Source organism: Notechis scutatus, chromosome 2 (genome assembly GCF_049901735.1).
Source record: "Notechis scutatus isolate UNSWTSFEM ecotype Mainland chromosome 2, rNotScu1.2, whole genome shotgun sequence".
NCBI lineage: Eukaryota > Metazoa > Chordata > Lepidosauria > Squamata > Elapidae > Notechis > Notechis scutatus.
This window is the reverse complement of record NC_142010.1, coordinates 236,603,976-236,629,931: the sequence shown is the minus strand read 5'-3', so window position 1 is coordinate 236,629,931 and position 25,956 is coordinate 236,603,976. Positions and strand designations below refer to the sequence as shown.

At 38.5% G+C, this 25,956-nt stretch overlaps 1 protein-coding gene across 1 annotated transcript; it reads left to right on the top strand.

The window, feature by feature from the left end:
* Window positions 1-94: 94 nt before the first annotated feature.
* Window positions 95-25,477, top strand: SLC30A5 (solute carrier family 30 member 5). The gene is made up of 16 exons (XM_087958335.1): window positions 95-360; window positions 1,966-2,088; window positions 2,864-2,930; window positions 6,023-6,108; window positions 7,395-7,482; window positions 7,614-7,701; window positions 9,832-9,908; window positions 10,493-10,663; window positions 15,937-16,225; window positions 17,079-17,287; window positions 19,335-19,492; window positions 20,165-20,294; window positions 22,035-22,254; window positions 22,780-23,006; window positions 23,124-23,252; window positions 24,605-25,477. Exons 1-16 carry the CDS (start codon window positions 278-280, stop codon window positions 24,773-24,775), a joined length of 2,316 nt encoding a protein of 771 aa, XP_087814461.1. The 5' UTR covers window positions 95-277; the 3' UTR covers window positions 24,776-25,477.
* Window positions 25,478-25,956: the final 479 nt, after the last annotated feature.

The window sequence follows — 25,956 nt, the reverse complement described above, 5'->3', positions numbered from 1 at the left end:
GCAGGAGCGGGGGAAGAAATGGGAAGTTGAGCAGCTAAGTGTCTCCATGGTTCCGGTCCCCGTTTTCCCTTTCCGCTTCTCTGCAGTTCCGGCTGCTGCTGAGGACGTGGCTTTTGGCTCAGCGGCCTCTTCCTGTTCCGCGGCGGGCTGAGGCCTGCTACGGGTCGTCTTTTACCTGTTCGCTCACCTGGCCCTCGGTCCGGAGAGGATGAGGAGGCCCCGCGGCGGCGGAGGTGGCGGCGGCGGCGGCTGAAGAGGCCGGGCGTGAAAGCCGGCAATGGAAGAAAAGTTCAGCGGGAGCAGCAGCGAGGCCCTGGCCAGAGGCGGGCGGCTGGGGCCTGTGGATGTGCCCAGCGCCCGGTAACTGACCGTCCTGGGAGTGTTTAGGCGAGCGGGTCCAGGCGGAGCCTGCGAAGAGGGTTCTTATTTCTTTGATGGGACTAAAGGCCTTTTGGCAAGAGTTTCGCCTCCTGCAGCCTGGCTGAGGTGGAGGCGTCGTCTTCTTTGTAGAGCAGCAGTCAAAGGCTTTCAGCCAGGTCTTTCTACGGAAGCCTCGGCGACAGAGTCGTCGTTCCGCTACAGCAGTGGAAGCCCCGTTAGGCTTTTGCAGTTTGCGCCCCGCATCCTCATCAGAGGTTCTTTATTCCTTGCGATGAAAGCGACAGAAGGGGACAACAAGCACCTGTTCTTTCCCACCTGTGGTTACGTTTTGTTTTACCCGACACCTGCTAGATTTCTTCTCTGCAAAACTATTAAAGATAGTGCCTGTGTGTGAGAGAGACAGGAGGCTATGCAACTTTTAAGCGGTATTTTCGAAAATGGTTATCCATAGTCTTCTTGCTGGAGCTAAGTGAAGCTTCCCCAATTGGGCTTTGTACCTAATGCTGGATCAAAACCCGAGGCTTCCTTTTTCTAACCTGATTCCGTAATCACTACAAAAAACTAGCTCCCCGATTTAAGATACAGATGCACAATTTCCTTTAGTCATACATCACTATTCATCTAGAATAGCAATAGTTCTTTTACACTAAACTACTTTTGTAGTAAAGCTTACACTGAGCCAGATTCAAAGTTCAATTTTAAAATGTTTTGTTTGTCGAAACCAATTTTATTTAACCTAGCCCCAATAAAACCCCAGCAGATAGTATGTGACTTAGATATAGTGGAATCACTCCTATCCTTGGATTCTTCCCATATTTTTTTTTCCAAAATCCCCATAGGAGGCTTTTTGGTCCAAAGTCAATGTATTATTAGATGGTAACCTGGACAGACCTCAATCTCCTGTATTAAAATCATACTTGAACATATTGAACCATAGAGACTGAATCAGTTTCTCATTTTTAATCTGTCACTTTAGCCTATTATTGTTAAAGTCAACTAGTTCCTTACAGTTTTGAGTGTCTTGCTTTTATGTAACATGCATGCATATTAAATTGTTGTATTGGACTATAAAGCAATAAATATGCAGGTGATATATTATTTACTAGTAGTAAATGTTTGCTATTAGCAATACTGCACTGGACCAATCCAGGATCCATCTTTTGTTTTAAAGAACTTACAGTAAAGCAGAGAAATTAATAATGGGATAGTATTTTGAGCAACAAATGCATCATGGATAATACAATTATGCTTATTTTATATAATTCCAGAGTATAAATAAGGACATAGGTGCATTTAGTTCTCTTGGCATTTTACACCTTAAATGTTTGATTAGCCATTGGGCATTATAGATCAGAAACCATTTTATGCAGTTATCCATTAAAATATATATTCCAGTTAAATAATTAAATCTTTTAAATTGTCTTACTTTTTATTTTTCCATTAGGAGTAAAAAAAAATTATGGCCTTATGGTAGTTTTAATTCTAGAATTGATACATTGAAAGTTAACTTAAAATTATGTTTACATAATTGTATAGCCTTGCTTGAAAAGTTAGCATTTAACTTTTTATTCTTCTTCTTTTCAGCCTGACTAAATATATAGTGTTGCTATGTTTAACTAAATTTTTGAAGGCTCTAGGATTGTTTGAATCCTATGATCTCTTGAAAGTAGTTCACCTTGTACAATTTATCTTCATTGTAAAACTTGGGTGAGTTGACTTTTGTTATTATTTTTAACAAAGCACTTGCTATTATAATTTGTTTTGTATCTAAATGCCTATGGAGATTCTCAGACATTCAGGTCATAGCTGTACCAAAGATGCTTTTTCAAGAGGCACCTGGACTTTCCTGTTTTTCTTTGAAGATGTGTTGCTTCTCATCCAAGAAGCTTCTTCAGCTCTGAAAAAGCACCTTTGGAACATTTGTATCCAAATATCTTTCCTGGGGACTGTTGAAAATTTATGGTCCACTGTTACCAAGCATACTCCCTCATTTTAATTCTTTTTCATTGCCATCTCTAGTCACTTGTTGGAGTCAGTCACATCATTGTCTGTAATTAAATGAATGTTATCCCAAAAAGTATGCAACAGTAATTTGCTAAAATAATTAGCATCAATTTAGAGTTGAGACTATTGTCAGAAGAAATACATTTACAAATTGAGTGTGGTTAATTGGCTAGTAAAAATGTTGCAGATGTATTTATAAGTTTATTTCTGCATATCTTTTAAATAAGTATGTAGAAATAAATACATAAATAATGCAGAAATGCTGTTTTCCTGTAGCTTTCTACAAATCCATATTTTCCTACATGAAATAAGATTTGTTGGGTTCCAGATTAGAAATGATGGATTTGTCTTATTCTGTCAAATGAATGCTTTAAAATGTCATAGCCAAATTTGCAGGATATATAAATATAATGCAGGCACTGATCTTTTTTTTTTCTAAATTGCAGTCATTGACTAACAAGATTTTGTATTTGTACAGATCTGCATTTTTTACGATTTTGATTCAAAAACCATTTTCTTCTGGAAAACCAGTAACTAAGCATCAGGTCTGTAGAACTTTGATCATGTTTATGCAAACTTGTTTAAAGGAATTATTAAAGTGTCCAGACAAGCTGTGTATATGTATAGATCAGAACATAGCATGTGGAATTAGAATGGCATAATGCTTATTTCAGTTGGAAACCAATTGTACAGGTGAAACTCAAAAAATTAGAATATTGTGCAAAAGTTCATTTATTTCAGTAATGCAACTTAAAAGGTAAAACTAATATATGAGATAGTTCAAGCCGTGATTTGTCATAATTGAGATGATTACAACTTACAGCTCATGAGTTTCACCTGTAGTATTGCAGAAACTGCCCCAGAATTGTATTAAATCATATGAAAGATCCAAGATATTTTTCATGATTTGCATTAGAAAATGCATTTTGGAAAGCTTAAAAATATTGTGTCTGTTACATATTTATGTCTGCAATAGTTTATTAAAGGTAAGAATTGGTACATTTGGTTGCCTGTTGAAATACATTGAAAACAAAATATTAGTTATCTACATTCTCTACGTATTTTGTTGTATTTACAATCCAAGACCAAATGCCATTCTCTAAAGCAGGGGTCAGCAACCTTAAACACTCAAAGAGCCACAAAGGTCCTAACCAGAAACCCCCCATTCAATTCTGGAGCAGACCAGACTCTATGACGGGTTCCCCCCCCCCGAACATAGAGTCTCCTCCTAGTGCGGCTTCCTTTTTCCTCTACCTGTCCAAACCAAAAGCCCTATCAATTGTGGAGCCAAACAGCAACAGAGAGCTGCAGCAGAGGGATGAAACCATCAGATGCGACTCCAGAGCCACAGGTTGCTGAACCCTGCTCTAAAGTAATACAAGCTGAATTGTTAGTTCAAGAAATTATATATTAGCTGCTATTACAGGTAATTCTCAACTTAACAGTTCATTTAGTGACTGTTCAAAGTTACAACGGCACTGAAAAAGGTGACATGACCATTTTTCACACTTATAGCATCTCCATGGTCGCATGATCAAAATTCAGACACTTGGCAACTGACTTATATTTATGATGGTTGCAGTGTTTGGAGGTCATGTGATCACTTTTTGCAACCTTCTGTCAAGCAAAGTCAATGGGGGAGCCAGATTCACTTAACAACCATGTTACTAATTTAACAGCTGCAATTATTCACTTGCAAGCTTTTGCAGGAAAGGTCATAAAATGGGGCAAAATTCACTTAACAAATATTTTCACTTAACAACAACAATTTGGGGCTCAGTTGTGGTTGTAAGTCAAGGATTATCTGTATTACAGGCAGAAGTGCCATTTGCATGCATTTATTTAAAGTATCTTCTGTGCCAAAACTTTGGGTGCCTCACAACAATAATAAAACCAAAACAACAATAATAACAAACAGTAAAAGCAGTACATCACCAAATACAATTCCCCAGCTCTAATTTTACCCTTTCACAATGCTTGGGGAAAGAGCCAGCTTTTCAAAGCCTTCCTGAAAGCTAAAATATTGGGATCCTTCTGGGTGGAAGTTGTATGCAGTATTTTGTGAGAAAATTTAGCAACAAGTATTCTGAATTCATGTGCTATATATTAATGAATTAGTTCAATCCAGAACTGGGGGTGTAGCATTTTGGTAATGAAATTATTTTAAGTGAGATAAGGACTGGAATTATCCAGGAGAGAATTTTGGAGTTCTTTAATGTGTTTTAAAACATTTAAAAACAATGTTAATAGTTCAACAGTGAAAACTTAACCTGATTTTACAGGTGGAACTCGAAAAATTAGAATATTGTGCAAAAGTTCATTTATTTCAGTAATGCAACTTAAAAGGTGAAACTAATATATGAGATAGATTTATTACATGCAAAGCAAGATAGTTCAAGCCGTGATTTGTCATAATTGAGATGATTATGGCTTACCGCTCATGAAAACCCCAAATCCACAATCTCAGAAAATTAGAATATTGTGAAAAGGTTCAATATTCTAGGCTCAAAGTGTCCACTCTAATCGGCTAATTAAGCCATAACACCTGCAAAGGGTTCCTGAGCCTTTAAATGGTCTCTCAGTCTGGTTCAGTAGGAATCACAATCATGGGAAAGACTGCTGACCTGACAATTGTGCAGAAAACCATCATTGACACCCTCCATAAGGAGGGAAAGCCTCAAAAGGTAATTGCAAAAGAAGTTGGATGTTCCCAAAGTGCTGTATCAAAGCACATTAATAGAAAGTTATGTGGAAAGGAAAAGTGTGGAAGAAAAAGGTGCACAAGCAGCAGGGTTGACCCCAGCCTGGAGAGGATTGTCAGGAAAAGGCCATTCAAAAGTGTTGGGGACTTTTACAAGGAGTGGACTGAGGCTGGAGTCACTGCATCAAGAGCCACCACACAGAGACGGATCCTGGACATGGGCTTCAAATGTCGTATTCCTCTTGTCAAGCTGCTCCTGAACAACAAACAATGTCAGAAGCGTCTTACCTGGGCTAAAGAAAAACAGACCTGTCCTCTTTTCTGATGAGAGCAACTTTTGCATCTCATTTGGAAACCAAGGACCCAGAGTCTGGAGGAAGAATGGAGAGGCACACACTGCAAGATGCTTGAAGTCCACTGTGAAGTTTCCACACTTGATTGATTTGGGGAGCCATGTCATCTGCTGGTGTTGGTCCACTGTGCTTCATTAAGTCCAGAGTCAACGCAGCCGTCTACCAGGAGATTTTGGAGCACTTCATGCTTCCTTCCGCAGACAAACTATCTTGCTTTGCATGTAATGAGTCTATCTCATATATTAGTTTCACCTTTTAAGTTGCATTACTGAAATAAATGAATTTTTTGCACGATATTCTAATTTTTCGAGTTTCACCTGTATATGTTTTTCTCAGGATGGTAGAGTTTGGTGTTGTAGTCCTATAATGTTTTAGATACTGCAGAAAAAAGAGTTTAGTAAGCATCAAGTGGCTTCCAAAGTTCTATAGTTCTGCAATTTTACTATACTGTTTAAATATGAATTATGGAATTGTGTATTTCAGAGTTAAATAATCTAACAAAACATTGGGTGTGCTTTTTAAGAGAATGGTTTGGATTCAAAATTGAGTATAAGAATCTTCATGCATTTTTCTTTTCTTCCAGTGGATCAAAATAATTAAGCATGCTGTTATTGGCTGTATAATATCATTCTTGTGGTTTTTTGGCCTTACTCTGTGTGGACCACTAAGGTAAATATATTGTGGATTTATTCATGAAAAATGTGATGTACAAATCAAGTTTATTTAGGTTAAACTTTTCCAGTCCTACAGAAGTATTGTCATGCCCCTGGTGGAGACTGACTCTGAGGGAGAGGAGGAACAGCCGACAGGGAGTGGAAGTGTAGCTCCAGAGGTTGTGGAGGAGGCTGGGGAAGGGCAGAGGCCGGCTGAGCAGTCAGAGGAGGACCCAGGCCCATCCCCTATCCATCCTAGGGCACACAGGAGGGAGAGGATAAGGGAGAGAGTGGTCTTCACAGGAGGAGAGGGCCTTAATCCTCTTCATGGGCTGCAGGTGTGACAACTGAATAAGAGTTTGGACCTGCATACTGGCAAACGCTGGAAACAAATTATATAAATATCTCTATAGTTTCTGAGTTTGGCGTCCTTCCCAGTGTGTGTTATCTGTGGACATCCTACAGCCCTTATCTTGCCTAGTTTGTGTTGCTTTTTTCCTTCTTCATGTAACTGTGGGAGGTTTTTTGTCTTCCATCAAAGATATTTGGAGCTTGGAAGCAAACTAAGGAATAAAAGGGGCTTCACCTGTTTTCTGTTATTGTGTTTTGTATCCCACCCTGGGTCATCACAAGTATTCAAACAAAACTTCCATCCCAGCCATCTCAAATTAGCAGTATTTGAACCCAGTCACAATAATAGTAAACAGATAAACTAAAAGGCTACAGTACAATATCTTAAAACAGACTGAGGTGCCACAAATATCCATGATTGTAGCATTGATTTCCTGGATTGTGAATTAAAACCCGCATTATAACTCTTGGAGAAGCTTTAACCTTTTTTCTTACACCAGTTTGAAACATTAGAATTCATAATTTTATTCTAGCCTAAACAAAAGTTATGTTATCCCAGACCCATCCCTTCAGTGCAATCCTATACCTCTCTTTTCAGAAATTGATCCATTTAATGATGGAGAAGGAATTTCTTCAAGGGTAGGACTTGTACGTATTCTGTGCAAGGTTACTTAAGAGTAATCTTGAGAAAATATAGATGGAATTCTTAATATGTAGATCATCATTGAACCAGAGAGAGAGGCCAAATTTTATTTCTGTTGTACCTTGCAGAATTCAGCAGAAGACATACTATATACCCTACCCCCAACTATAGAGAAGAATGAGATGGTACTGCAACAACTGTTCTGATTATGTTGGTAGAAAGAATTCCAGAATATTGTTTGAGTGTTTGAGCATCGGGTTTTCAAATTGGTATCTTACAAAAGTACATGCTATGTTCTTCTTTTGCAGAACTGTGTTGATTTTTGAACATAGTGATATTGTTGTCATTTCATTGCTCAGTGTCCTGTTCACAAGTTCCAAAGGAGGACCAGCAAAGGTATCATTTGGTTTGCAAAAAACTTTATGTAATAAAAGTTTTCATATTATCTTTTGTTCTTCTTCTTGTTGCCAGAAGTTATTCATAGTATTTGTCTCCTTTTACAACAAGCTTCTCCATTTTTTCCCCAGACTAGAGGTGTGGCATTTTTTATAATTGCTGTGATCTGTCTGCTGCTTTTTGACAATGATGATCTCATGGCTAAAATTGCAGAACACCGTATCCTTTCTGGTTTTATAATAGAAAAAAAATTACTAGCTGCTTAATTTCAGTGAGTGTTAACATATTGCAAAAAAAAATGAAGTACTTTATTCAGTTAGAAATTGTGCCCAATTGAATTACAGTACTATTTCTGAAATAAACTTGCTAATACGTAACAGCATCATTAGTGGTTAGGTAATAGCATGCTGTGGTATGCTAGAGCATGTTGGTTTTTATTTAAAAAGTAGTTAATTTTCTTAATTTTCTTCTTCCTTGAAAAATAATCATTAATGAAAAAGGAAACTAGAGTTATACCTTTTTCACTCCTGTAAATTAATGTAATAATGAACAGAACTAAGGATTTGTTTGATTTGTTTGCTTTGCCTATATATAACAATGCTTATTGTTTATTACGGGCCCGCCTTTGGCCTGCAGAGTGCTTTTGGATGCTGGGGAGGACAAAAATGGGACACGTGGAGGCTTTGGGAGGACAAAAACGGGGCCATTTTTAGCCGGCGGAGTGCTTCTGGGCACCAAGGAGGGCAAAAACTGGACCTGCAGAGGCAAAAAACTATTTTTTCTTGTTTTCCCCCTCTAAACCAAGGTACGTTTTATGGTTTGGTGCATCTTGTAGTCCAAAAACATATGATAAGTCAGAAGGGTTCATGTAGCTTGTGAAACCAGCTGTTACCGTGATCATAACCCTCTCTCACCATAGTTGCTGAAAGCACAATTTTCCAACATCTTGTGACAGGTAACAGCTGAAAACAGTAGTGAAATAAGTATAGAAGTAGTCCTCACATAATGACCATTTGTTCAGCAACTATTGAAAGTAATGGCATTGCTGAACAAATGGTAGTTTATGTCTGGTTCCCAAAGTTATGGCCACACCTGCAGTCAACATGATCAAAATTTGGGTGCTTGGGAATCTACCTGTAAGGGTGTTTCAAAAGAGACCAAGCCAGGACTTGCTTGGATCAAGGTGGCTCTATAGTGACTGTTGAGATTTGGTTAATAACAACAGGGATTGCTGTTGCTAAATGATGTGGTCACATGACATCCCTTTTGTAACCAGAGTAGTTGTTGATGGAAATTTCAATCCCAATTACCATCATAAGGCAAGGATTATCTAAATCAGTTTTTTAAAAAGTCCTGCAAACACCCTGAAAATAGTAGTGCCCACTTGTTGTATGCTACCCTGTTACTTTATGAACCACAGCCTCTCAAAAATGTTAAGTCCAGTCAGTAAAATTGTAGCTGGGTCATTAATTGCTCAACTCTGTTGACCAGGAATGTAAAATAAGAATCTAAAGTATAATTTCTTCACATTGGAGAATTCCTAAGTTGGTCCCATAAATAATTATTACAGAATACAATTATTCCCCCTTAAGAACATAAAGCACACAATTCTCCTTCAGAGACCATGAACTATCTGCAATATAATGAGCCAGCTTTCTTACTAAATCAAGATCCAGATTTTTGGCATGTCTACAGATTAGGTTCTTAATAGGAATGCATTCTGTTTGAGGCTATGGAACATTACCTTTGGTAAGAATAAAAAAAATAAGGAACAAGATGGAATTGATAGTGTAAAAGTTACAGATAGTGTAAAACAAGATTTCAGTGTAAAAGTTATAACTCACTTTGAAAACTGTCCCATTAGATTGAAAATGGTTATTTATATTTTTGCATATGCATTCTAATAATGTTTCCAATGTGTGTGTTCTGTCATTTAGGTTTTTTTAAAAGCTATCAACCAATTAACAAAGAAATAGCAGTCATAAGCAGCTAACAAAGTAATGTAACTTCAACGTTTACAAAAACCCTAAAAGGTAAAAAAAAAAAAAAAAGACCTGGGAAAATTATACCATGAACAAAACAATTCCAAAATATTTGCTCAGATTGTTAAAAAATCCTCTTACTTGTTCCTTTGTTTTTCACCTGTAAGGCAATTGTTTGTGATTGAGTATTGCTTAGCTTATCCTTCAAAAATCAAATTAAACTTATTTTTTCACTACAGGGATTTTCTTTCATTTAACTTCTTTAAGAAAGTAATTAATACAAATCAGAATGTTCATGTTATGTATGCCTGAATGAGAGAGGGATACGATCCTGTTGCAGAATTTTCCTGAACTTCAAATTTTTTAGCTGAAGGACATCATGACAGTGCTCTAACCCATATGCTTTATACAGTCATCACTTTCTTAGGAGTTGCAGATCATAAGGTAAATGCTGAATGAACTGTTGAAAAGTTAGTAACTTATTTAATTCTTTTAATTGGTTACTATTAGCAAACATTTTTAAAGAAATACTATTATTAGTTTCTGCTAAACAAATTATTTAACTTTTTTGGATATGCACAGTCCTTAAATGTAAGTACCTTTGTAGATGAAGGACGTGGTTCAATCATCTTTTACTTGGAGGAAAATCCCATTGTACTTAGGGTAGCTTCACAGTAGAAAGACTACATGTATTGCAACAGCATTGACAAATAATTTTTTATTTAATGGCCTCCAATTTGCAATAATTTATTGTGTATTTGTATCATAATGGCAGTGTGTTAAGGTAGCAGAGGACTTGTATTTAGGAAACTGGAAACTTGGATATCACTAGGTGTAGCTGTAGGCATTGATTTTATCAATTGTTTACAAATTTCTGGGGCTGCCAATAATTTTATATGTGTTTTTTTCTTCTGCTTTCTGAGAAAAATGTAATGTGGTATTTATTACTAGAGATATACTTAAAGGAATATTGAGCATTTGTTTTTTAGGGTGCTAATTGAAGTCTTTTTCATTTTTTCTTTTGGTAGGGTGGAGTAATCTTGCTTGTATTAGCATTGTGTTGTAAAGTTGGATTTCACACAGCTTCCCGAAAACTCTCAGTAGATGTTGGTGGAGCCAAACGCCTTCAATCATTATCACATCTTGTTTCAGTTTTCCTTCTGTGTCCTTGGGTGATTGTTTTGTCTCTGACAACAGAGGTAATTAGCATCACTTGACTATTAAAGAGAAAGGAGCATTCTGATGTTAAAACGTTATATCTAAGTCACCTTTGTTAATGCAGTCAATATCTTCAATCTTCAAGCCCTCACTCTCAGAGAGGCAGTTTTGTTTGCTCCATGCCTTTCCCAAAAGGATTGAAAGTTCTGCAGTTTCATCTTGAAACATATTCTCTAGAAGAAGTACCGTATATACTCGAGTATAAGCCGAGTTTTTCAGCCCATTTTTTGTGCTGAAAAAACCCCCCTCGGCTTATACTCGAGTCAGATTCCCCTCTGAAAAAAAAATGGTGTGGAGCTCCAGAGCTGGGCAGCCGCTTCCCTGCTTCCGTGTTTCCTTTGCAACTTTTAAGCATGGGGGTAATCGGAAGCAGAAAAGTTCTTGCATGAGGATATATTGTTTTTTCTTTTTTTAACTGTTTTTAGGGAGGGGGAAAGACCCACCGCCATGTGAGAATGCTCAGACACGAAATCTATCCGCCCGAAAATAAGTGTGTGTGTGGGGGGGGATTTTTAACAGAGGGAAGATGTAGGGAGAAGGCAAAAGCTACGGAAGATCCTTCAGGGGAAACTGAGGGGGAGACTCACCCTTGGTCCAGATGAGCCCCCTTCCCCGCCCCTAAGGAAGCAGAGGCAGCCAGCAAGGGCAGGCAAGCCCCACTTCACGGACTCCGTCCATCCTCGCTCCCACCCACCACCCACCCAAAGCCACGAAATCCCCCAATCGCTCAGCCCAGAATCGCCCTCCCCTCGGGGCAGCAACGACGCCCGGTGTTTCCCGAGACAAGAAGCTTTGCCGTGCAATGAAAGCGCCCTGGCTCTAGGCTCTAGGCTCAGAAAACAATGCGAGCCGAGGTCACTTCGGCTCCGCTCAACTTCGTTTCCTCAGCCCCAGCTGCTTTCAGTCCGCTCGGGAGGAGGGGGAGGAGGTGGTGGCGGCTGCTCGCGTTTTCTGAGCTCTAGGCTCAGAAAACAACGCGAGCTGAGGTCGCTTCGGCTCCGCTCAGCTTCATTTCCTCCTCCTCCTCCCGAGTGGACTGAAAGCAGCTGGGGCTGAGGAAATGAAGCTGAGCGGAGCCAAAACGACCTCGGCTCGCGTTGTTTTATGAGCCCGCGAGCCTAGAGCTCAGAAAACAACGCGAGCCGCCACCGCCACCACCTCCTCCCCCTCCTCCCGAGCGGACTGAAAGCAGCTGGGGCTGAGGAAACAAAGCTGAGCGGAGCCGAAGTGACCTTGGCTCGCGTTGTTTTCTGAGCCTAGAGCCAGGGCGCTTTCATTGCACGGCAGAGCTTCTTGTCTCGGGAAACACCGGGCGTCGTTGCTGCCCTGAAGGGAGGGCGATTCTGGGCTGCGCGATTGGGGGGACTTCGTGGCTTTGGGTGGGTGGGAGCCAGGACGTTGACTTTAAGCGGTGCCGACCAAGTGTTTCACAAATACCAGTGGGACCTCCGTCCACCACCACCCCTCCCTCTTTTGCCTCCTTCCTTCTGATCAATCAGGTTTTCCCAGTATTTGCTCACAGCTGCGTGCTAGGCGTTGAACGTGGGGATTTCTGATTCCCCTTACACGCGCGTGGATATGCCGCGGGGCGTTTTCTTCCAAATGCCCCACGGGCAGAGAACACTGACTTTCATGATAGTGAGATCATTTCCCAAATTAATTGATTCACTAACCCAAAAGAAGAAGATGTTGATGACAGTGGGAGGCAGGGGTCACTCTCCCTTGCACGAAAAAAGCAAGAGCCGTTCTTATGATCTCTCTCTCTCCCCGTAATACAGTCAAGCCCTTTCCAGCATGCGCGATCCGCCCCCGCCGCTTTGCACCTTGCAAATGCAAAAACCCCGAGATTTTGCATTTGCAAGGTACAAAGCTGCGGCGGCAGATCGCGCGTGCTGGAAAGGCTTGACTGTATTACGGGAGAGAGAGAGAGAGATCATAAGAACGGCTCTTGCTTTTTTCTTGCAAGGGAGAGAGTGACTCCTGCCTCCCACTGTCATCATCATCTTCTTTGGGTTAGTGAATCGATTAAACCTTTCATGATAGTGATATCGTTTCCCAAATTTCCCTTAAATCAGGGAAGAAATCACAAAAAAACCTTTGGACTGAGAATAAGCCTGTTCCTACGATGCCATTTTTATTCACTGCAGTGTGAAAAGTGTGAAAAAACACACTTCTTTTTCTTCATCATCTTGTTCCCTATTTACTGGTCTCTTTCAAAGAGGAAATTGTGAACATCAAACTTATTCTCAACTGTCCTAGTGAAAGTTTTTATTGGTATCTATTTTTATTTTTGAAATTTACCAGTAGCTGCTGCATTTCCCACCCTCGGCTTATACTCGAGTCAATAAGTTTTCCCAGTTTTTTTGTGGTAAAATTAGGTGCCTCGGCTTATATTCGGGTCGACTTATACTCGAGTATATATGGTAGCTTTTTGCGCTTCTCTCATTTCCCAAAGAGAAAGGAACAAAATGGGTAAAATAGAAGCACCTCCTAGTTGACTATCCCACCTGTATCATTTCCTTCAGCGTAAAGGTAGGAGTGGGGCAATCAAAACAGGACCATGTTGACACATTCTGTTCAGGATAAGGAAAAGAGATTTTGAAGAGGCAGTTCCTGCAGTGTGTCACAGTTTGACACAAAGAATACTACAATAGTCATTAGATGAAATTATGAAGGAACAGGTGAATGCTAGCAATAGCACTTATATTCTGCTCCTTAGTGCTTTACAGCCCTCTCCCTCACTGGTGGTCCATGAGAAAATTTTGGTGGTCTGCAGAGAAATGTCACCCCCAAAACACCCCCCCCCAAAGCAATTAATCCAGGCTGCACAGAAACACAAGGCTGCGCTGCCCACATGGCCCACATTGCAAAGCTTGCATTGCAAACAACACGAGGTAGTGAGGGGAGGGGAAAAGGGCGGAGAGGGGGAACTTGCCCCACTCGCCCCGGGCTTCTTTTTTCCGCTTCTTTTTTCTTCTGCTTTTGGCTGCACACAAGGAAAGCAGCAGAAGTCTTTCTTTCTCTCCCACAAACTCCGCCAGAAATGAGTGTTTGGGACCCTGCAAGGCATCCTGCTCCAAGAGGCTGCACTGGCAAACACTCATTTCTGGCGGAGTTTGGGGGAGAGAAAGAAAGACTTCTGCTGCTTTCCTTGCATGAAGTCAAAAGTCTCCCCCCCCCCCCGAGAATGGAGCTGGAGATGGTATCCTGCGATCTCAAATAAATAAATAAATGATCGATCGGAAGGAAAACGTGGTGGGGAACTTTCCTGCAGACTTTTGGGGGGATTTTCCCAGGGTCTCTGCTGCTTTCTGCAGAGACTGGGAAAATGTCAGCAAGCCACTGTCAGTCAAAATTCATATTGGTAGTCCGCGGGATTTAGAATTATGAGTTTGGTGGTCCCTGAGGTCCAAAAGGTTGGCGACCCCTGCTCTAAGCAGTTTACAGAGTCAGCATACTGCCCCAACAATCTAGGTTCTCATTTTGCCAAACTCAGAAGGATAGAAGGCTGAGTCAACCTTGAGCCGGTCAGAATCGTATTGCCAAACTGTTGGCAGCCAGCAATCAGCAGAAATACCCTGTAGTACTGAATTGTAATCACTGTGCAACCATGGCTCTTCTATTATGTTTACTTTGTCAATTACAGAAGTTAGAAATGCAACTATAGTCGACTTTGTTTCTAAAACTGACATCAAAATTACAGCTGATTTTCACCACTCCAAATTTCACTTTCATTTTTTTAAAAAACACATCAGTTTAATTCAATTTCTTGCTATTTTTAAGAACATTGTCTTTATAATGTTATGAATTTTGCTACCTTTTCCTTAAATATTTTTATAAATCTAACAGGCTATAATTGACCTTCAAGTCATTCTTGACTTCTGGGAATTGCCTGGACAAGTCCCTGCAGTTTTCTTGCCAAGGTTTTTCAGAAGTGATTTGCTGTTGCCTAATTCCTAGGGCTGAGAAAGAGTGACTGGGTTAAGTTCACCAACTTGATTTTGTGCCTAAAGCAGGACTAGAATTCATGATCTCCTGGTTTCTAGACTGATACTTTACCTACCAAACTGGCTTTCTACTTGGAAAGTTGATCAATTGAAATTCTGAATTTACTGTGATCCACAGTACTGTAGAGATTGCTAGAGTAAATTCTTGGAGATGAATGTTGTACTTGTTAGGAATATGAGTCACCTAACAGCTATTTGGGTTAGAAATATATAAACCAGGATAAACATTTTAAAATTGTATCTTTAAGAAAATGCAAAACTGTAATTAGGTGTGGTTTCTCAAACGGCCATAAGATGGACCCAGAAACCTGGGTTGTTTTAGTCTTAGTCTCAGAAGAGAGTGTGAGTTTTCCTTCTGTTGAAAAGTATTGCCGTTCCTCCATTTCTTCTAATTCAGGGGTCCCCAACCACCGGTCCGCGGACTGGTACCGGTCCGTGGAACAAGTCCTACCGGGCCGCTGGTTGCTGTGCGCCGCCATCTTTTTTTGATGAAAAAGTGCTTCCGGTGAGGTTTTCCGGGTAGAAAGCTCACCGGAAGCACTTTTTCATCCAAAAAGATGGCGCCGCCAGCGCTTCGGTGAGCTTTTCCGGGTAGAAAGCCATTTCTGCCGGAAAAGCTCACGAGCTAGCGCGCCGCCATCTTTTGATGAAAAGTGCTTCCGGTGAGGTCACCGGAAGCACTTTTTCATCAAAAGATGGCGGCGCCAACTGATGCCGGTACCGGGCCGCGGCACCCAGCTGATGCCGGTACCAGGCCGCGGCATAAAAAAGGTTGGGGATCACTGTTCTAATTGACTGATTTAACCTGTGAATGACTTTGGACTGCCTATTTTGAATTTTGCTTAAACCTTTCTGGAAGTAAAAACCTACATTTACTGTACAGTGTATCTGTGTTCTGTGTGTGTATTATTCAAACACTACTCTCAAATACGTCTCCCTATATGCGCTCATTCTCCTAACGGGGAATTACCTCAACAGTACTCAGGGATTTTAATCTGATCTCACACGATATTTTCTTACTATATATATATATATATATCTTAATATACTGTATTTAGTTATTGCTGAACTGTTAAGCAATCCTGACTGCACAGTGTTGTTTTCAAATCATAAAATGTGTTGATAAACAATGCTCATTTTTGTATGTTTCAAAAGTAAAGAAAAATACATTTGTTCAATAATGTATAAATATTTAAATGTTTAAATATTACTGCCTGTACTTACATATTTGCATATTTTGATTGCAGAGCAAAGTAGAATCATGGCCTTCCCTCATCATGCCCTTTTTAAGTATAATATTTTTTGTCATAATTTTGGACTTCTATGTAGAATCTATGTGTTGTGTCAAGATGGAAGTATCAAAATGTGCCCGTTACGGATCCTTTCTCATCTTCATTAGTGCTTTAATTTTTGGTAATTTTTGGACACATCCAATAACAAGCCATCTTCGTGCTATGAACAAACCAGCACACCAGGAAACTACAGAGCATGTTATATCTGGAGGAGTGGTAGTCAGTACCATTTTCTTTATATTATGTAAGTATGACTGTTCTTTTGAAAAAAATGTGAAATATTGCTCAGGACATTTGCATGCATTGATAAAAGACCTTGATATCAATAAATCCAATGTTTTTCGCCAAATACAGTGCTGAAATTTTTAGCTGTAAATCATCACTAGTGCTACTATAGAGATTTGGTTCACAGAGAACTGCGTTGTTCATTTTAAAGTAAATCAATAAGTTACACTAAGTGTTCTGAACATAAATTGTGAACACATGCACAAAGGCATTCCCTGTTGGCTATTCTGTAGCTGTATGAAGACAAAGTTATTAAGTTTGGAGTTTCTAGATTTTCTTTGAAAGCAATTTCTTGCTTCATTTTTTGTAACAGTACCTAGCAAATTGCATGAATTATCTTCTTTGAAAATCCTGCCTTGGTTAATAAATTGCAGAAATAGATTAGTTTTTTTAATTTGAGGTTTCTTGCTAGTCAATCCTTGGAAGATAAATGATTAGTTATTGTTTAATTTTTAAAAAAGACAGATATCTAGTACTCGGACCCATCTCTTGGCCTTGCTAATTATTGTGTTTTTCTCAGCTGCTGTGTATTTTAATTTTGTGTTGCGTTTTTGTTTCATCTTTTTAATATTGTTCATCATCCTGACTCATTTGAGATGGTGGCCACATACAATCAATCAATCAATCAATCAATCAATTCAATACCATCACGAGGCTTAACTTGAAGCACAAAGAATATCACCCTAAGCATCAAGTGATTAAATGCCTAGTATGATATAAAATTGAACTGATATTGAATAGTTAGAATCTCTGAAAAAACACTTTTAAAAATGTGTTTGTATTTCAAGTGGCCTTTTTTTTTTTTTTTTCAGCTGCCAATATTCTTTCCTCCCCAACACGGAAAGGGCAGAAAGGCACTCTTATTGGTTATTCGCCAGAAGGAATACCACTGTACAATTTGATGGGTGATGCTTTACAACACAGCTCTCAGTCCTTGCCTCGATTTATTAAAGAATCACTGAAGCAAATTCTTGAGGAGTCTGACTCAAGGCAGATCTTTTATTTTCTATGCCTAAATCTGGTAAGCTTATCTTTAAAACAGTTAGCCCTGTGTGAGTATGAAAGAGAGAGAGAAAGAAATACAGTATATGAAATTACTTTATTTTATTTGGCATTGAGAATAAAACAGAACCCTCCATTTAATGTAAATCTCTCTGGAAGGGCCTGCACTGATCATATAGTCCAGCCATACAATTTTAGACAAAAGGCTGCATCTTAATGAAAGCTTCTCAAGGAGAAGTTGCTCTATAGATCAGTGATCCCCAACCTTTTTGACGCCGCGGCCCGGTACCGGCATCAGCTGGGCGCCGCCATCTTTTTGATGAAAAAGTGCTTCCGGTGACCTCACGGAAGCATGTTTTCATCAAAAAGATAAGGGCGCTCAGCGCTCGATGAGCTTTCCGGTAGAAATGGCTTTCTACCGGAAAAGCTCACCGAAGCGCTAGCGCCGCCATCTTTTTGATGAAACGTGCTTCCGGTGAGCTTTCTACCGGAAAAGCTCACCGGAAGCACTTTTTCATGAAAAAGATGGTGGCGCCCAGCAAGCCGCGCCCGGTAGGAGTTGTTCCGCGGACCAGTACCGGTCCGCGGACCGGTGGTTGGGGACCCCTGCTATAGATAACTTGGTAAAACAGTTTTGTGTATAAGGACTGCATTTTTTAGAAGTTTCCTAGCAATCAGAGACTAATTTTATTTCTCTGCATTTTCCTACGAATGTTAACTTCACAAAAACGTATATCTCTTTAAGGATCTAAGTCATCCATTTAGTCAGCAGTAAAACTAATGGCAGTGTTCTACAGAACTATGCAAATGACTTGTGAACTAATCTGAAGGGGCAGCTGCTTTTGAAACTGATGACAAAATTCAAAAGCATTCGGTGATATGTCAGGAGACATTGTTGTTCATATGATATAAAGTGGTGAGGGAAGGAAACACTAAAGAAAGAGTGTTTGATTCCTTTCCATTACTTTTGTATGTTCCTAGATAATAGCAATCAGCTTCATCCAAACTTTGTACCCCAAAGTCCAGAATATGCTGTCTTACCCAAAAATTGCAATGGCTAAAACTGTACAAGAAGGAGCTTTACCTCAGTGTGCACAATTGATTGACTTGGAGTAGCACTTACTTTTTGTTTCCTCTTGGAAATTTTGTTTTCTTAGCTGTTTCTTTGGCCACATTGCCCGACCATTGTTAAAAGCCTTGTTAAAAACATTTTTGATCCTGTCTTGCGCTTTGCATTTTAAATGTTCAGACAAAAAATTGCACGATGAAAAGAAATAATGTATCAGTGGATTGTTTTATTCTTATCAAAGCTAGATAAATTACTAAAAGGCAAAAGACCATAGCAATAGCATTTACAGTAGATGCAGTAGCACAGTAATGCAGTAATGCATGCTAACTCAATATTCATTCCAGGAGTTTGATTCTGACCAACTCAAGGTTGACTCAGACTTCCATCCTTCTGAGGTCGGTAAAATGAGGACCCAGATTGTTGGGGACAATATGCTGACTCTATAAACCACCTAGAGAGGGTTGTGAACATATACTGGTTCAGCAGTGTGAACCAGTATATGTCTAAGTGCTGTTCTTATTACTAGACTTATATAATGCCCCATAATGTTTCACGGCACTCTCTGAGCAATTTACAAATGTCAGCATATTGCCCCAACAATCTGGGTCCTCATTTTACTGATCTCAGAAGATGGAACGCTGACTCAACCTTGAGCTGGTCAGGATTGAACTCCTGGCTGTGAGCCAAGTTAGCCTGCAATACTGCATTCTATGCACTGTCCCGCCACGGCTCAAAAGACAAGCAGTAAAACTTTTTTCTACATCTTCGCTTTAATAGTTGTGAAATGGAAATCATTCTCGGGTATAATTTTCTCTTTTATAAAAGCAAACGTTTGAAATGCTTATTCAGAATATAATTTTCTTCCTGATTATACTTTGTAGAGTACTATATGTATCTTTTTTTCTCCACTAGATATGAATTTTTGTAATCAGTTTGCTACGTAACATTAAAATGTGTTTCATTTTCAAAGACAACATTAATTTTTTATTTGTTTTAGGCTTTTACATTTATAGAATTATTTTATGGTGTATGGACCAATAGTCTAGGATTAATTTCGGATGGATTTCACATGCTTTTTGACTGTTCAGCTTTAGTTATGGGTCTCTTTGCAGCACTGATGACTAGATGGAAAGCAACCCGTATATTCTCCTATGGGTATGTATACTGAATAAATTATAAAGATTTCTTAAAGGGTATAACAACAAAGTTGTGAGACTAAAAGATAGGTAACTTATACCAAATAAACATAATGAAAAGACTCAGTTTATACTAAAGTAAAACAATGATATATTGTCTAAGTTTTTTTAAGCCATGGTTTACAAATCAGAAGGAGAGACAAGACTACTGCTCCCAACTCTTAATTTTCCAGAAAGTATTAAATACCTGGTTCCTATCCAAAGCCTTGGGTTAGGATGGTGATTGAGCCTCTTTTAGACTTTTAGTCTGGTCAACTGTATTTTTTTTTTTTTGAAAAATTAATAAAATATTGTTACAGTATATTTATCATCAGTCAGCCAGGGTATATTATATATATTATATATATGTGTTTTTGTCTTATCTTTTTTACTACACATTTTTAAATGTTCTGTCTATTTTTGTTTGCTTTTCTATTCGTATTTGGGGAGGGGGAGGTTGGAATTTGTATTTTAACTTTAGGAATAAAATAATTTGTTAAAAAAAGAATGATGGACTTTCAAGTCCAATTAGCACTGTTAAACAAGGACTATCTGAAATATTAGGTTCTCAGAATAGTTTGAAATTTCAGCATATTCATAACAGCTCAGTATGTTTTGTCTATAGTCTTATTCCTTGTTTTCTCAATTGCAGGTTTGGCCGTGTGGAAATTCTCTCAGGTTTTATTAACGGCCTTTTTCTCATGGTAATAGCTTTCTTTGTCTTCACTGAGTCCGTGACCAGACTGGTTGATCCTCCAGATATAGATACAAATATGCTGACTGTAAGTTGGTAACTTTGTTTTCTATAACCTTTAAATATACTGCTCTAAAGCATTTTTAAAATTCAGTAGAAACAGGATTCACTTTTCCAAGCATATCTGATGCTGTTAAGTTCATAGAAGTTTCCCATGACAATGAAAATAAATCACACTTGGGTGGCATCAAAATTTTCATCCTTAATTTTTTTAAAAAAACGGTGCTTTTCCTTCAAAGAAAAAATGGTGGTAAAGGTGTTGAACTGAGGCTGGCAACTCAGAAAGCCTTTATGTGCCAGGACCATTGACATCCTTTTACGTTTATGTGGCAATAACACTGAAATGGGCATAAAGTGTCATGATTTCATATTTCTGCATAGCAAAAAAATGGACAATGTTATTCTATTGTTGGTAATGGCAGAGAAAATGCACCAGTTTTGCTCTTTTCTCCTCTTGGAGATAAAAATAAAACCTAGTGTCTTGTCATTGTCTCAGTCAAAAGATTCGGAATTGTGCATTCTCAAGATGAAAGTTGGGGGAGAATTATGTGAATAGTAAAGGAAAAATACATGTCTGATTATGCGCCCATGACCCACCTAATCTAACATACTGCCTTCTCTCAGGGGGTATTAATAATCAGCCTCTTTTAAGTAATGTACAATAGTAGAATAATCTATTATTCTTCATTCCATTTATGCAATTGTTGCCATGCTTAAACAAAAATACATTCATGTAAATATAAATATAAATACTTGATTCCATTCAGTATTTTCTGTCCAGGCTGAACTGTATATTGTGACATCTATTTCAGGTTTCCCCTAATTAAAAGAATGTGAATAATAAAAATTTGCAACTGTTTCACAGTTTGCTAAATTCTATCTTCTCCTTTGTACAAAAACTTGGGACATAAGCAGGTTGGCAGATGCCACAATGATACAGTGGTAGATGGAATCTAATCTACATTTCTCTTATGGCCTGAAATTTAAATTACTTCTGAAGTAGATTTGGCTGCAACTGCATTTACAGAAGGAAAGAAATGTTGTTTAATGACATACAACCAGTGCCAACATTAGGCTTCTGTGTGAGGGTTAGGGCAATTTGCTAACTTCTTGAATGTTTTTTTCATATTCTTCAATGTGTTGTTATTTTTGTATTTAGTCCTATATTGCTTATTGTTTGTTTTAATGATGTATTTAACCCACTTTAACATGAGGCATTTTGATTAGGTGTCCATTGTAAACTAACTAACTAAATGAATGAATGAATCAATCAGGCTTGACTATAGCTCCATTGCTTTTAAGAGTTCCCAAGGGGTATATTCATATATCATTTCCATAGTTAAAGGAGTGAGCTGATTCTAAATCTTAATTAGCATCAAACTCTGGTTAATATTAACAATGAACATGTAAATGTACACGGCTAAGGAATTTCCTATACAGCAATATTGTAAACATACAGTCTTGCATTCTTCCATCTGTTTCTTAGTTGTGCAGAGTGAAAGATTGCAGTTTTGCATCACCATATAAGAGATTCTTTATTCCTGACAATTACGTAACAGAGACCTAAGTGTTATCAGCACCATGATTCTCTGAATACAAAACATTTATATTGCAGTATATTCATTCTGTTTTCATTAAGAATTCTGTAATCTATGGGACGAGGATAACGACTTGGGGAGGTTACTTTAGGCGAGGTTCTTTGTTTTCTTAGGCATAGCTAATGGCATTAAATAAAGTTTAAAGATTTCTTTTGTTCTTCTTCATGCAGCCTGTTTCAGTTGGAGGACTGATAGTAAACCTTGTTGGTATCTGTGCCTTTAGCCACGCCCATTCCCATGGGCCTTCTCGAGGAGGATGCCATGAGCACAGTCATTCCCATCACAGCCATGGCCATGGCCATGGCCATTCCCACAATGACCATGGGCACACTCATAATCATGGACATGGGCATGGATCCTTAGGAGGCAGTATGAATACCAATATGAGGGGTAAGTAGAAAGCAATGGATTTTTTTATGGCTTCAGTTTTTATTTACCATAGAATGACATATAATATAAAGGCATCCCTCAGGAAGGGCATCTGGCCAGTAAACACTGAGCTCCATTCAGTCGCCCTGATTCTATCCCAAATTAAGGGATTACAGAGTCATAAAAGGGAGGTTTTTTTTAATGACATATAAGATAAAGGCCTGTGGCAAACTCACCTGGATTGTGTGTGTTTGTTGTTTGTTTTTTCTCATTCTTATCCAGTTCTTGTTATCTTTGCTATTCTTTTTATTCTTTATTTGTATTACTGTTTTTTTTTTTTAACTTGGGAACTATCCATAGTTATTGAAGTTGAGTGGCATACAAATGTAATAAATAATTTTTAAAAATAGATCATAAAAGTATCTTAAGATATCAGATTTTAAAATGGATCAATTAGAGAACTTGATATAGGAGTACTTACCTCTGCTGTTCATGTCGCTTAACTGCTAAGTGTATTAATGATCTGTGTTTCCTTCTCCACTCCAGGAGTGTTTCTACATGTCTTGGCAGATACCCTTGGCAGTGTTGGTGTTATCATATCAACAATTCTCATTCAACAGTTTGGATGGTTGATAGCTGATCCACTCTGTTCTCTATTTATTGCTACGCTGATTTTTCTCAGTGTTATCCCTCTAATAAAAGATGCTTGCCAAGTACTCTTGTTGAGACTGCCTCCAGAACATGAGAAAGATCTGCACATGGCTTTAGAAAAGGTTAGAAGTAACAACGCCTATAACAACATACAAATGCATATTTTTTTTTTTGGATAAACATAATATTGAACAATATTATAGAATATTTATTACTGGTTATTCTGTGTTTTTTAACAGATCCAGAACATAGATGGTGTCATCTCCTACAGAGATCCTCACTTCTGGTGTCACTCTGCTAATGTGGTGGCAGGCACAATACATGTACAAGTAATGTCAGAAGTAATGGAACAGAGAATAATACAGCAGGTATCTTAGTATGTTCATTCTTCATGAATCTTCAGTTCTCGCACTTATGACTTTCTCTAGATTAGTGAAATGTCAGTTGCCAATAGCACAACCAAATGGTAAAATTACCTTCGTGATAACATCTTCTGAAAGTTGTTCATTGCCTTCAATTAGTAGAATGATTAAACGGATGTAATTTTAGCATGTCTTGCATATAACTCTCCTCTGTGTGCATTATTGAAGGCAATCTTGGTCCGGGGCAGTGGTGCTATGCTACCAGTTCGGCCCGGTTCTGCCAAGCCAGTAGCGGCGATGAGCAACTGAGACAGAATCGGTTCTCTCCGCCACTCTGCTGTTGGGCCTACCTGCCCACCCTGTCTCACATACTCACCTTTATCTTCTGCTTTTGAAAGCGCAGCTGCTTTGCGCAGCACAGAAGAATGCCGCGCGGCAGCTGCTGAAGCGCCCAGGAGAGTGCAGGCTTGCAGGAGATGAGGTGGGACACCTCTGCGCCTGTGCAAACGCCTCTGCGCCTGCGTAAAGTGCGTGTTTGGCGTGCGCATGCATGCAAAGTATGTGCATGCGTGCAAAGCACACCCCCCAAGCCACACCCACCAAACCGGTGGTAAAAGTTTTTGAATCCCACCACTGTTCTGGAGATTATTTATTTTCAAAGTTATTTCCAAGCCTCCAGAAGTTTCCAACAGATGTAGTAGTGATAAGATGACTTAGATGAGACAGGGATGGAACTGTGGAACACTATACCTATTTTTTTTTTGCCTTTAAAAATTAAGTGTAACATATATGTCATTTGCGGAATGCATTTATTTTTCTATTCCTTCCTCCTTTAAAAAAATGATGAGATTGATCAGTACAACTTTGTACAACCCAATTCCAGTAGGAATTGGGAAATTAAATTCATTTCCCTTGTTTTTCTAGTTTTGTTTGAAATTGCAGTGTCTTTGGTACAATGTACTTTCACTGTAGTATAATACTCACTTTTGTGCATATTATACCAATAGAAAAAGTAGAATCCCAGGTTAGACTTGCTGAGACAACAAGTCATTCCTCTGCTGCCCAGAAAGAAGCTTTTAAAGAAAACATTTTTCACATGTAGAAGATTTACAATGTAGATCGGGTGTCAAACTCACGTCATGGCAGCATCAAGTATCAGGACTTTTTCCCCTTTGCTAAACCAGGGTGGACGTGGCCGGCACGTGACGCATCCAGCCCATGGGCCAGGAGTTTGACAGCCCTGTTATAGGTGATAGAGTAGTATTTCTTGCCTAAGAGCAGTTATCTTCCTTAGATCTTCAGAGAGAGTTTTGCTGGAAATTTAATGTTTGTGTTTTACTGTTCATTTTTTTGTTTAGGTATCAGCTGTTCTCAAGGATTCTGGTGTTAACAATTTGACTATCCAGGTGGAAAAAGAAGCTTATTTTCAGCATATGTCTGGCCTCAGTACGGGGTTCCATGATGTCCTTGCAATGACAAAACAAATGGAATCCATGAAGTACTACAAAGATGGTACTTACATCATGTAATTTGGAGTTCATCTTCATTATTTCATCAAGAGAATTTGCACATAAATGTACAGATATATATGGATGGATTTATAAAACACACACACACACACACACACATATATGGATTTTTAGACAAACCGTTACATACCTTTAAAACCAGATCAAGAGGTTTATAAAAATGTGGGACACCTAGGACATTTGCTGTATATGTGGAAATAATGGCAATGTAAAATATTGTATTTGGTGTCTTATTAAACTGAATTTGCTATATGAATGTGGATGAGCACAAATGTATTGTACACTTTCCCCAAAGAGGAATAATGAACAATTCTCTTCCATTGCAATCTAAAATTGTTTTCATAAGCTTTGTAAAGGAAATTAGCACTCCATAAAAAAATTTGTCTTCAAAATTATTTTGAAGCTTTGCTGCTGTATGTGTACTTACACATTGAGTGCAAATGTTTTTTAAAACATTAAATACAAATGTACATTTTATATAAATTCCATTTCTGTATACAATCCTATTTTCTAAGGATGGCTTTTTTAAAAATGAAAATAGATTCTGCTATAGAAATATTGTCAGGTGAATTAATTTTTTTAGAAGGAAAAATTCCTGGTAACCACAAATCAGGGAGGGAAACACTTTTTTTTTTGTTTTTGCACTTCTGTGTTCCTTAGTTTGAACCACTGTGTAAAATAAATACTTTATAATTTTTATAAGCATCTAGTGAAATTATTGCATAAATTACAGACTTAAAATTAGAAAAAATTCTGTGACAATTGAGTTTTCTGCCTTGAAAATGACACTGTGAGTTCAATTTTCTATAGAATTTTAAGCTATAAAGTTCCTCTAAAATGGCATAGAATATTTAGACAAGTTCAATACCTGTTATGACAACACACATTGAAAGAAGCAGAATAGGCGATGGTGAGGTTGGAAAGAGAACATAGGACTGGGAAGGATGTTTTTTTTTCATTTCAGATGTAACAAGTATGAAATCATTAAAGGATTAATTTCCCTTAAATATCATTGACCCTTTCAGTATTTCAAATAATGGAGGCAGTTGTCTACATCAGTAAAAAAACAATTGTCCTTAAATTATGCCCCTTAAGATAATGAACCACATTTCTGCTTAATATGATGCAGTTTGTCTTCCCCACCATTCTAGAACTATGAACATTGAACAAATATGTAGACA

Coding starts and splice junctions, on each gene's coding strand:
- SLC30A5 (XM_087958335.1), top strand. CDS start 278: ATGGAAGAAAAGTTCAGCGGGAGCAGCAGCGAGGCCCTGGCCAGAGGC. Junction 7,483..7,613: donor CCAAAGGAGGACCAGCAAAG/GTATCATTTGGT, acceptor TTTTTTCCCCAG/ACTAGAGGTGTGGCATTTTT. Junction 20,295..22,034: donor TAGATACAAATATGCTGACT/GTAAGTTGGTAA, acceptor TTCTTCATGCAG/CCTGTTTCAGTTGGAGGACT.